The sequence below is a fragment of the Nilaparvata lugens genome, chromosome 13 (genome assembly GCF_014356525.2).
Source record: "Nilaparvata lugens isolate BPH chromosome 13, ASM1435652v1, whole genome shotgun sequence".
NCBI lineage: Eukaryota > Metazoa > Arthropoda > Insecta > Hemiptera > Delphacidae > Nilaparvata > Nilaparvata lugens.
In genome coordinates, this window is record NC_052516.1 from 25,476,157 (window position 1) to 25,489,337 (window position 13,181).

The following is a 13,181-nucleotide window of genomic DNA, read 5'->3' on the forward strand; positions in this document are numbered from 1 at the left end:
ATGCTTTAATAAATCACTTTAGTTTTAATAAATCACTTCAGTTCTACCTACTCATTGATTCTCGATGTCAGTTTACTGGTTTGTTTGTGCGTATGATAACTTTCGAATGCTTTAATAAATCACTTCAATAACTTTAATGCTTTTATTTTAATTCTATCAAAATTAGGGAGAGAAAAAGTTATGGGTTTATCCTGTTGATTCTCTGCCAATCATTAACTTGATATTTTGATTGTGGAATGTATGAATGAATCAACTTCAAATTTTCAACGCATACTCTTTGAAGCATTATAAAGATCGAGTTCGTTGGCCAAAAAAATTGACACACTCCTTCCTCCTTTTTGAGGATATAACAAGGATAACATTGAAAGTGCACCAGGAACGAATTTGTAGTAATTTGTTACTGGCTTAGTCCATCTATCAGCTGGATTATTATTAAGTTGTTTGGATTATACAATTTTGAATAACTCCTTTATCCTTTGTAAGGTACAAAAGAATGCATGCTCAATACCCCTATATTTTATATTAATGTACCGTAATCAATAATCACGAGAGAAAAATCATGTTAAGGTGAAAGTCATCAAAGAATATTGTAAATCGATTCCAAACTGATATTTCAAAAGAACTGTTGAAATGTTATCAGTGACGTTTCGAGCGAGTTCTCCAGCCCAAAGGAAGAAATTCATGAAAAATTCCCAAGGTTCATGTAAGATTCAAGATTCAAGAATTTTCTAATATTAATATATCTAAGAATTCCATATTACCCGATAATTGAGAAGATTCCTTAACCATACAAAAACCTTTTAATTTGATGGTTTGTTTTATTGAACACAAATAATTATTCACCTTGATCTGTATTTTTGGAGCTTACTAGAATATTACTAGAACTCCAATGAAGTACGGTATAAATTATTATTGTCTTGATTATCAAAACACTAAACTTGTTGATCGTTTTGATAGCTTCTAATTATTCGTTATCTTCTGAATATTCATCATGCGAAACGGAACTGAGACAATGCAACATTACAATGATAGAAATGATTTAGACAACGAACTGCAAATCTCATTCCATCATTTCAATTTGCAACAAATAAATAATTTGAACAGGCCTATATGATCATAAGATTCATAATATTTGAAAGCTAACAATCTATTATTATTATTTAACGAAAATCCTAAATAAATGCTGTAAATCACCCCGAAGACTTCTGCTACTGCAGACATTGACAACAGGGTTAACAGCTAGATGTAAATTCGATGAGAACTACTATCCAAAAATTAGTTGCCAGTCCGGGAATCGAACCCGGTACCTCCCAATTGCCAGTCAGGAATGCTTACCCTTACACCAAACTGACAATCTCTGGACAGTAGCGCTCATTTTATACGAAGCCATAGAGGCCAACCAGTTACAGATGGAATTAAATAGAGAATGCATTTATTCAAATGCTAATTAATATATAATTATTATTTAACGAAAATCCTAAATAAATGCATTCTCTATTTAATTCCATCTGTAACTGGTTGGCCGCTATAGTTTCGTATAAAATGAGCGCTGCTATCCAGAGATTGTCAGTTTGGTGTGAAGGTAAGCATTCCTGACTGGCAATTGGGAGGTACCGGGCTCGATTCCCGGGCTGGCAACTAATTTTTGGATAGTAGTTCCCATCGAATTTCCATCTAGCTGTTAACCCTGTTGTCAATGACTGCAGTAGCAGAAGTCTTCGGGGTGATTTACAGCATTTATTTAGGATTTTCGTTAAATAATAATTATATATTAATTAGCATTTGAATAAATGCATTCTCTATTTAATTCCATCTGTAACATTACAATTTTCGATTATGTTTGTGAAGGATAGAAAAGATAGTAGTAACAAAAAAAGAGCGAATTTCTATTCAAGTTTAAAGGCAGTAACCCCCAACAAAGAAACTCCTCATACTAACTTATCACAAATCTCACAATACTGAAAAATGTTTTTGATTACCCAACAAATTTTTCAGACCCACAAAACACTTTTCAAAAGATGCTTCCTCAACAATACCCTTCGCTTAAAGTACCGTACCTTAAGTTCAAAGTCGAGGCCATTAAATTTCCTCCAACAATAGAAAAAAAATGATGAACTCTTAGTTCAAAGTCTAGGCCAATAAATTTTCTCCAATAGAAAAAAAATGATGAACACTTAGATTGATTCAATATTATCAATCCATGACACAAGAATTGATGAACATTCCCAACAAAAGAGTTATAGCAGGTTGCATCATGGGATAGGAAATCAAGCCCGCAGTTAACTTTCTGAAGTTGTTCAGTGTGTGTTACTCCAACTCCATGATAAAAATGTTAATCGGGATTAAGCGTGTAAAAATATTTCCAGAGAGTTTACAGGTTGATCTGCTCTTTTTAAGCCTTCAATTGATTTCCCTATTGATGAACGATTTGATTATGATTTAGTTTTTAGTTACCGTTCTTGTCAATATCACGATATGAGCTGTATTGATTCTTTGGGATTAAGCGTGTAAAAATATTTACAGAGAGTTTACAGGATTATCTGCTGTTTTAAAAGCCTTCATTTGATTTTGATGAACGATTTGATTATGGTTTAATTACCGTTCTTCTTAATATATCATGATAATATGTGATGAGCTCTATTAACTCTTTGCTTCTGAAATTGTATCTACAGTGATTGGCTCTTGATGAGAAAAAGTATGGTACCTACCGCACTGAATTATATCTTATGATGCATATATCTTTCAGGAGTATTTCTAGAATTGGTTCATGAAATTGAAAATACTAGCATTGGCATGTGAAATTATTATATTATTTATTAGCGTATGGCTTTGAATGGTGGGGAGACCCAAGGGTAGTTCCACCTCGCCGTATATAGTCCAAAGTTCCCTAATGGGAAACCGGACACTAAGGTTATAGTGAGCACAATACTTTAAATTTACACTTTTCACTTCGAAATAAAGATCATTTTGATGTGAAATTATTGTTGACTGATAGATTGATAGATAGACTGATGGACTGATGATAAACCTGACATTTTTCACCTCCATTTTTCGAAGATTCATTCCGCCCTCATAACTGGTAGGTAGTTATTCCCATCATTTGGGAAGAATATCCTCAGCTTTTCACTGTGTTTACACACATGCTCGTCCTGCTTCATTATTTTTTGAAACTCACCCTCTGTCTTCTTTAGAACTATATTTTCGGGCAATAATAATTAATAATTTTGTGATAGAAAAATGGTTAATTCCGTATGAAAACTTGAGTTGTTGAGTTAATTAATTACCGTAACAGGAATTCGTATTCCTATTCTTCTAAGCATTGAAGCATTGAGAGTTATTCCGATTGCACAAATTTATCAATTATTGGGAGAGTCATGAAAATTTCTTAGCCTCTCATTTATATTTTAGGTATCATTCAATCAAATGATCCACAATAGAAATAAGAAGTACCTATTATAAATAGCATTTTTTGTTTAGAGTTCTCGATTCTAAGTGGCGAGTGTTTATTTTAAAGTGGGTTTTGATATGTTGGTAGTATTAGGTCTACACGGTAAGTAACAAAAAGAAACAGAAGACTCACAGTGATATCAAGCAATCTTTGTCAAGCAGTAATTTTTCACTGCTTTTATCAAGCAGTGATATCTTTGCCATGATGTCTGCATCATGGCAAAGACACAGGAGGCGTTTCTTCAGACGAGTAGGCACGGCACGACAGGACAAGATCTCGATCTCCGATTGGCTGATTCTCAATACGCCAACCCAATCAACCAATCGGACAGCTTCTTTCCTGTTGTGCCGTGCTGACTCGTCTGAAGAAACGCCCCGTGTGTTTCTAGCCTGAGTGAGGAATCTGAGAAGAAAAAGAGACAGATATAGAGAAGTAGGCCTACTGTACAAGTCAATGTACTTCAGTGATATAGAATTTCTTCAATGTTGTTTTCCATCAAATTCAAAATTCAAAATATTTTCACTGCCGTGAACAAATACATGTTATTGACAAAGTCATCAGGTTAACATATCACGAACTGCTAACTATTTTACTATTGAATCACTTTTGTGTTATGAAATAGAACAACTACCTAGCAGCCAAATTTCTTCAATAAATGAATTTATCCACCTACTACAACAACGAGATCTTACGGCAGGTCTGCCATCTTCCTGGTTGTCAAGGGAGTAACTGAATGGATACATTTATTGGATAAAATTGGCTGCTAATCGTTCTATTAATTAACATGAAAGTGCTTATAAAATATAATTATATTACCCTTTTATTACTTACCCCTTGGCGCTACAGCTCATTCAGAGCCGTGGCCTCCTTCAAAAAACCTCTCCACTCGTCTCTATCGGCAGCCTTACGTCTCCATCCTCTAACACCCAGCTTCCTAATGTCGTCCTCCACATCCTCCAGCCAACGCTTTCGCGGACGTCTTCTCAGCCTTCTCCCTCCTCGGTTGTTCCTGAAGACTTTTTTCACAATTCTTGAGTCACTCATCCTCTCAACGTGTCCCAGCCAACTCAAACGCCTCAGTTTTATCTCGGAAATTTATAGAATAATAGATTGAAAATTCTATTTTATGAATAAATATAAGTAGCCCTGAATTCATACATTAAAAAAACAAGAAAGTAATATAAAATTTTTTAATAGTAGGCCATGACATAAATTTACTACACTACCTTAATCTGCTAATATAATAATTCCCCTCAACTCATCTTAGAAGTATAACATTTCTGAAGCATATAACATATTATTGGTATACTTATTAAAAATATAACTTGGAATCAGGTCAATGTGCTCAGTCTTGAGAACCTCAATCCCTTATCCACAACTCTGCCAATCAAAGATGAATCACAACTCTTGCTAGCCAATAACTGTTTGCGTGTACGAAATGATGCCAAACAAAGTTGAACAACTGTCTGTCTCTAGATGCATCACAAAAAACACGTTACTTTATTTTTATTGTCACAGTTTTTGCGCGAAAAAATAACTTCCACGACACTACCTTGCACACTGCACAACTTTTTATATCGTGTCGGTTGAAAATTGCGTTTTTAAAAAAGTCGTGTGCGCTAGTGTGCATAGGCCTTGGATTTAGTTAGCGTGCAGTTCTCTACTGTGTTTTGGAAAAAATGAATTTACTGAATAAATATGTGTTGCAATTTGTGCTAGTGTAGGCCTTGAATTCAGTTAGCACCGGCATGCAATTTTCTGTGTATTGAAAAAATAAATTTCTAGACCCACTGGAAAAGTAGACAAGGGGATTAAGGTTTAGAGATAGACAAACACTGATAATTTTTCAGATGGAATTTTTTACGTCCACTATTCTTTGGCTTCATCCTTTTTACTCCCGTGAATAATTTGAAAAGTATTAGTAAACATGAATGAATAATATTATCAATGCTTGTAGTGAGTGTATAGGGTTTCTTACACCAGTAGGACTCCAGTTATTCGAATTCATGAGCATTAACATTCTTAAATTTATACAGTAAAGTATTTAACCAGTCATAATTTAAGTGAATTATACTTTAATATACTGTATGTTTTTTCTGATGTTCACGTTTTTCTGTAAAAACACCAATTATCCGAATATTTTATTAATTAATCGAGTGTTGTTCGGTGCCAATTAATTCGGTTAGTTGAAGTTCTACTATAATTGGAGAAAATTGTATAATTATAAAAAAAATGTAATTCACTTCAATTATGATTGGTTAAATAATTTACTGTATAAATTAAAGAATTTTCAAAGAGAGTTAAGGCTTTTGAGCAAATCTGAAATTTAATAGGGTTTTTCTGATGTTCACGTTTTTCTGTAAAAACTCCAATTATTCGAATATTTTATTAATCGAGTGTTTCGATTCATAGTAACTACCAACTCTGGCTGACGGCATGTGCCATGCCAATTGAATTTTTGTTATTGCTTTGGAATGTAATTGTGCTTTTTGTTATGAGTATCAATGAATTCTTTATCTATCTATCTATCTATTAATCGAGTGTTGTCCGGTCCCAATTAATTCAGATAGTTGGAGTTCTACTTCAATTGGAACTGTTTTCCAATATCTGACAACTTTCTCATGAACAGGAAATAACAAAAGATCTAGAATCTTACTCAATTCACCAGTTTCCGAATTACACCTTGATGCAATAAAGCCAAGCGACTTCGAACTATTTAACCACATTGTTACCAAGTTGATAAGGGTGAGAAGATTGCTGACTAGTTTAGCATAATTATGCTAGAGATAACATGCAAACTATTGAAAGACTAGTCATGAAACGACGAGTTTCATGAAACAAGCTGCATAATTTCAGTTTAATGAGATAAGTTGTGTGAGACAGTACACCTCTCCAAGAAATAGATAGGCCTAGTTTGCTGATTAGACCAGGATGATGGAGTTGGAAGGTATACTTTACATGATATCAGAGCAACGTAGCTATTGTGTATTGTAATTGAGTACATTAATTACAAATATTTTTCGTGATTACATAATATCCAAGTATTGTGCTTTGTGGTTGAGTACATTAATTCTATATATTTTTCATAATACAAACCTTGTATGTTTCGAGTTTTTGAGGATAGATTAGATGTTGGTAAAGTATTTGAAGAACCGAATTCTCAAAACCCAATTCAAATGAGTTTATTTTTGAATACATAGTTTTACATACACATTCAATACTCATGTAATAAATATTCACGATTGTAAGAAACTCATACGGCTACATTAATTATAAATATTTTTCGTAATACAAACCTTACTATGTTTCGAGTTTTTCAGGATAGATTAGATGTTGGAAAAGTATTTTGAAGAACCGAAGTCTCAAAACCCAATTCAAATGAGTTTATTCTTGTATACATAGTTTTACATACACATTCAATACTTATGCAATAAACATTATTCACGATTGTAAGAAACTCATACTACAACGAATTGAATGGAATAGAATGACTTCTTTATTTGTTGACGTGGCGAAGTTTGGACAGTAATGTCCACTCTACCACTTAACCACGTCGTTACCAAACGATACAATACAAAATATGCAGAGACCATAAACAAAATTGAAGCAATAAAATGTAATAAATATGAGAGATCAATATTGAATAATAAAAGTCTTAGAAAATAAGTGTTTTCCAATGAACTCAATCACTTCACTGCTGAAAGAAAATGCAAAAATAAATTAATAGACAAGCTAGGTACTGAAGAAAATTAATACAGTAAGAATTGGAATCAAAGATGAATTTTTTGATTTCATGTATAGTGGATATGGATTATGAGGAAAAAACATACAGGTAGATAGAACCGATAGGTTACTTACGAAAACATAAAACACAAGAAGGTTCAATAACTATATCCTAGTCAATGCAAAACTCTCAACTTCTACTGAGTTCGACTTTTCAATACAATCAATGCTCTTATTTATTTCAGTTTCTATTTATTGTTTGCAGTGTCCATTTTTCATGTGGCTCCTCAGTGTGAGTATGAAAGAGATAGCTGAATTTTGTTTATATTTTCTGCATCGTAATTCTCTTCTAATTTCTCACTTTTTCGAGTAAACTAATCTTACAATATGATAGGATGTAGAGATTTTAGATAGTTTATGCTCAGATTCTGAAGGTAATTTGTAATTTCTAAGCATTTTCATTCTGGAAAAATGAAGAATTAACAATATTTAAAGTGACCATCGCTAAACTCTGCGATTGGATATAAGTTAGTGTCCAAGTACCAAGTAGCCATGACTTCATGAAGTTAATAGTTAAATTCACTTGAACAGTGGTTCGGAGCCCACCTGAAACTCTAGATCCACCATGTTTTACATAACATGGCTGTAATAGAGTAGTATAGTATTCAGATTAGTTATAGACCTATCATTTTCGGTGTTTTCTTCCATTTTTTTTTCAGGTTCTCTCGGATGAGGTTGATGTTTTACATATTTTTCATCAAGAGTAGTAGGCATTGTACGGTACATGATGTATGAATTGACTATCTTTTATTAGTATAATAATTCATATAATTATTGAAATTTAATTAGTTGCTTTTACAAAAAATGACCGTGGTAGGCATACTAATTCTTGTTTTGCGTTCTTACAATGCGAATCATTCTTAGGCTCAACCCACACTTCGCGACTCAGGTCGAGAAGAGACTCGACTCTAGTTGAGAGCATGTGTTTCCAAATGGAGACACTCAGTCCAGTCGATTCTAATCTCCGCAACTGTCACCATTTAATTTGGAAGCACATGCTCTCGACCTAGAGTCGAGTCTCAGGTCGTGAAGAGGCTCTAGTCGAGAGCATGTGCTTCCAAATGGAGACACTCAGACCAGTCGATTCTAGACTCCGCGACTATCACCATTTGAAAACACATGCTCTCGACTAGAGTCGAGTCTCTTCTCGAACTGAGTCGCGTAAGTGAGAGTTGAGCCTTAGAGAACTGAATTCTCTTATTAATGTTTCAAGAGTATTAGGAAGGTTATAGAATCCTAACAATAATATTCACCATCACCAATCCAAAATTGACACTAGAATGACGACTTGCAGACTTATTAATATTGTGTGAAATATAAAATATTTATTCACTGCATGAATCCAAAGCATTTTCCAGTCAGTGAGTAAATATTTCATAGTTTTAACAATTAATATAGTCCGCAAGCCATCATTCCAGTGTCAAAACTTGATGAAACATACGGCGCACTTCATAATGGATAGATAAATTTAAAAAAACATTGAATAAAACTTCAATTTGTTTTAATCCATCATCAGTTGTGGAGTAAAACTGGGGAAAAAAACTACCGCGAATTCTAAGGACCTTGAAAGTATAATGCACCCGTAACAAAAGTGATCAACTTCAAGACCTGTGCACATCCACATGCAAAGGTTGGCTCCAATTGATGTTCCGAGCTGGCAAATAAACTGAAATTCTAATAACTTTCCACTAAACTTGCTCGTACAATTTCCCTAATCACGAAAACAGCAATCGGTTGATTATGGGCCAAATTAAAATGCAGAGATCAATCAAGAATTTGACACAGATGAGTGACGGGTGAAGTTCGCAATAAATTTATGAAATAAAACAACGCAAACTTTCCCTGAAATGGCCTACTTTCAGGAAATTTAGTCGATGGAAAACAGGGGAAGTAAAATATAAATAAAAGGCAGGCACATGTCAAAATGAGTTTGAGTTGTAACTAGTACTAAAAAAACAAGACTGCTTCCTCTCGTTTTACTTCTCTTCGGTCTTATTCTTTCTAATGTTATGTCAAACATAAACACTATTCTCTTTCCCTCTCTCTCCATCCTTTCCTCACACTTTTACCAACCTAATTTTCTCAGCTCAATCCATCATCCATGTTTCACAACACAGAGTTCAACATACAGAGGTGCGCACATACATATACACACAGTTTAAAAAAATAACTTCGGCAAAACTTTTTTTCTCATCTCACGGATTAACTTTTCATCGTACAATTTGAAACTTTTGTGATCATGTGGAGCTTTCTCGTGGTGTGGTGCTGTGAACACGATACCAATATGCTGACTTTGCTAAACTCTCAGTCTCTCATCATTCCTTCCATAGTGTTCATACGGCTCGGATCTTATATTTTGTTTCCAAGTGCGCGTTAACTACGTTGTCAAGAGTGGGTTGGTGTCCAAATCTTGGAATAATTATTGACAACTTCATTATAGAGAGTGTTTTGTGAATATCTCAGAATATTTTCAGGTGTTGTTGTACTGATCAATGATTTGAATTCCTTTGAATTAAGGTGAAGGAATGCTTTGTCATGACACACATATATTCAATAAAATGTTTCATCAATTTTTTAATTTTTCTATCAATTCTTCATGTGATCTACTGACTGTTTGATAGTATACTTTGATAGGATACTGTATACTTTGGGTCAGTTACCAGGAAAAAATTGTATTGGCCATCGTAAAATGACATCACATGACATCTGACAAATGACATCGTTCCCAATTCATTGTTTCCGTGAGATTGCATCATTTTACGGCGGTTGAATTTGATTGGTGTTTTGTCAACAGTTCGTTCGTATCCATTATACAAGTTCTATGAACTAGAATTACTGATAGAACAGGTTGCTATCGTGGGCTAAAATATCAACCTCTTAAAGATTAAATTTCTTTGCTTTTTCGCTCTATATTATAGGCTTCAGTAGCCTCTATATCAGCTTCACATAAGGGTGGCTAGCTCCCCACTAACAAAAAGCCGTATCAACTTATTCATTAAAAATGTTCATCTTTGCATCCAACACCAAATTCTAGCTAACGCATTAATACGGTACGTATTTTTATAACTGTAATAGGCCCTGTATTTTCCTAGGCCCTGTAATTTATATTAAAGCTACTGAGGGTCTCGAACTGATCAGTCTGCAACGTACTCGTTCTGTACGCATAAAATATGAAAATATATACTTCCCCATCTTTTTCTGGGGAGCAAAGCATTCCCACACCTTATTCTACAGGATAATTATTTCAAATTATTCAAGTCAGTAAAACACCTAGAGATATTCTTGAAGAATTACAACATACATTGTATGAGCTCCAAATATTTTCCCTGTAGATTAGTCTCAAACCTAAAGTAATAGTTTTCTCATTAATTGATACTCCACCATCTTTATCTGGGGAGCAAAGCATTTCCATACCTTATTCTATAGTCTGATTATTATCCATTATTTAAGTCAGTAAAACACCTAGAAGTATTCTTCGAGAATTACAACATACATCCTATGAGTTCCGAATAATTTACTAATTATTCGTTTCAAACTTGAATTAAGTTTCTCGTTTTACTTAGTGTCTTTCTGCATACTCAAAGGAAGACTGAGGTAAAAAACGTCGAATGGCAATCTAGTTGAGAATTTATACAAGTTGTGGAGATTTCTGTGAATAAACTGATAAAAAATGTTCAAATCGAGATCGGTGGATGTGGGAAATGACGATGAATCGAAGAAACCGGCAGAACTGTTCCGCTCCATGAGCAAAGACCAACTACTCGAATTCCGACAAAAAAATGGTCAGTGAGTTAATAGAAAATGGTATAAAAATGTAGAATCAAGTAGAAATATGATAGAAATTCAATAGAATAGAGAAAGGCAAATAAATATGATAATGATGAAAACGGTTTATTTGTTACAGTTATTACTTTAAAGAGTTTGTTTGTAATAGCTAGGTAATTAGTCTGATTGGGTTTCCTTTTTGTTCTCTGTTCCTTGGTTTTTCCGAGCAGAACTAGCTTTCCCTGTTATTTACAGTATAACCAAGATGAATTTAGTTATCTGGATTACAGTATTACAGTTTTACAGATTTATATTAACAATTATATTAGAAATGAAAGTCAGATGTGTAGGCTTTGCAATTAGTCTGAAGAGACTGCCAAGCATATCATACTGGATTGCGAGAGACTAGTGACAAAAAGGGCTCTGTTTGGCTGCAAGCAAACAGGTGATGAATGGGATGTTAGTATAGGGAAAAAACTTGTGGATCTTGTAAAGGACACAGGTATTGGTTTGCCCATAACTAACGTACTTGGGACACATAATAAGCTTCGGTTGACGTGTGAGGTATTGAACCTTTGGATCCTTGAATCCGTCCCTTCAAAACATAACAATATTAGCAGTTGAATCTGTATTGTACATCCCATTTCTCCTCGAATTCCTCACGATTATTTGATACGTTATGAATAACGTAGTACATAAAATGAAGATCAACTGTTTCTCAACGTTTGGTTCACTTACCAGTTGTAGGATAATTAAATAGGCTGTGAATTGCAGTAGCATTAATTTCAAATAAGACGAGATGTAATGCACTATTAAGAACACAGAACTCTATTATATCCGGTTCTATTATTAATACATCTGGAATATAATACTTATACTGTATCATGCATCATAAGAATCATGCAATAGTCAACTTGGAATTTTCCAAAATATAATAAACCTCCATTATAAATACATCTTGAAGATACATGCATCATAAGATCTAAACAATAGCATAGAGAAACATTAGCGTAAGTAGATATCCCATGGTATGGGGAATTTATGTCGCAACTTTTACTGTTATCTCAAGCCGATTACTGTCGATTATTGTAAATTTTTACTGTTTTGTTGGGGTGAGAGTGTATGAACGGCACAATTTGAGAGACTACCAGCGTCATACAGCTTCATGGGAAAGAACTGAGTGAACTATCGGCTTGGGATAACAGTAAAAGTTGCGACATAAACGCCCTATACCATGGGATATCTACTTATGCTATCGTTTCTCTATGTCAATAGGTACCGAATTTGAAGTTTCCCAAAACCTTTCAGTGTTCTGTGAAATCTATTCTATAGTGAAAAGTTCAAAATTTCCCAAATTTCTCATTTTTCTTCAGTTAAAAAAGCATATTTGAGTAATAAACGGCATTGTGTTATGTGAGTCTTTCCGACTTCTTTTTGACTGCTTCCTTCTCACCTTCTTTCTGTCAACTTAAAAAATGAGAAATATGAAAAGAAGCAGTATGTTCCACGCACAAGGGAATAACAAACGCTTCTCAAATGCAAGGGAATTGCATGAAAAGCGAATTAATCGCTACATGAGTTCCACTGGTAAGTTTTCCTACATTAGTTTTTTTTTAGTACACTTGTGAATATAATTATTTTGACTACACTTTGTAAATATTATAATTTAAATAACTATTTGTGAATTATATCCGTATCTTGATAAAACTTCTACAATAAATTGTAATTTCAAAATTAGATTTAATCTGCTCCGAGTATTTTCACTGTGAATTCGACTCAAACTTGAAAGAATATTTTTTCATAAATTTATCACAGTTACATACTACCGTTTTTCTATGGATAATTCATGGACTACGGCAATATTATGAAAATATTAATAGGTCTAATATTGATATTGTTTCAAATAGCTACTCCCGTTGGAAGGGTGAGCACTTGAGCCAACTCCTCTGGAAATGATTAATAAGTTGAAAAATCGCTTTCCGGTAGTTCGGTACCCACCTAAAATTGTGGGTCCACTCATTTATCATCAACATCCGCTTCATAGCCCACGCACAAGCCCATGGCGCTCATATGGGCATCACCCTCAGCAAAATAAAATCGGTTCTACTGGCATTTTTTCCAAGTCTTGTGTTTTTATCACAATCTGCTATTGATATCAATTTTTCCTGTCTACATTTAGTTCGAA

General features: G+C 34.0%; 1 protein-coding gene across 9 annotated transcripts in view; it reads left to right on the plus strand.

The window, feature by feature from the left end:
- The window catches only part of LOC111054807 (inactive ubiquitin carboxyl-terminal hydrolase MINDY-4B), a 63,886-nt gene that overhangs the window by 13,000 nt on the left and 37,705 nt on the right, over positions 1 to 13,181 (plus strand). Inside the window, exons 1-2 of one of the 9 annotated variants that reach the window (XM_039440133.1) lie at positions 9,561 to 9,626; positions 10,795 to 11,013. The exons of 5 other annotated variants lie outside the window; for them this stretch is intronic. In XM_039440133.1, coding sequence (XP_039296067.1) covers positions 10,902 to 11,013 — 112 coding nt within the window. In that variant the 5' untranslated portion in view covers positions 9,561 to 9,626; positions 10,795 to 10,901. Of the gene's footprint in view, positions 1 to 6,354; positions 6,396 to 9,560; positions 9,706 to 10,794; positions 11,014 to 12,555; positions 12,584 to 13,181 lie in introns of those variants that run through there. 3 more of the 9 variants (XM_039440132.1, XM_039440137.1, XM_039440134.1) reach the window with 3 other exon arrangements.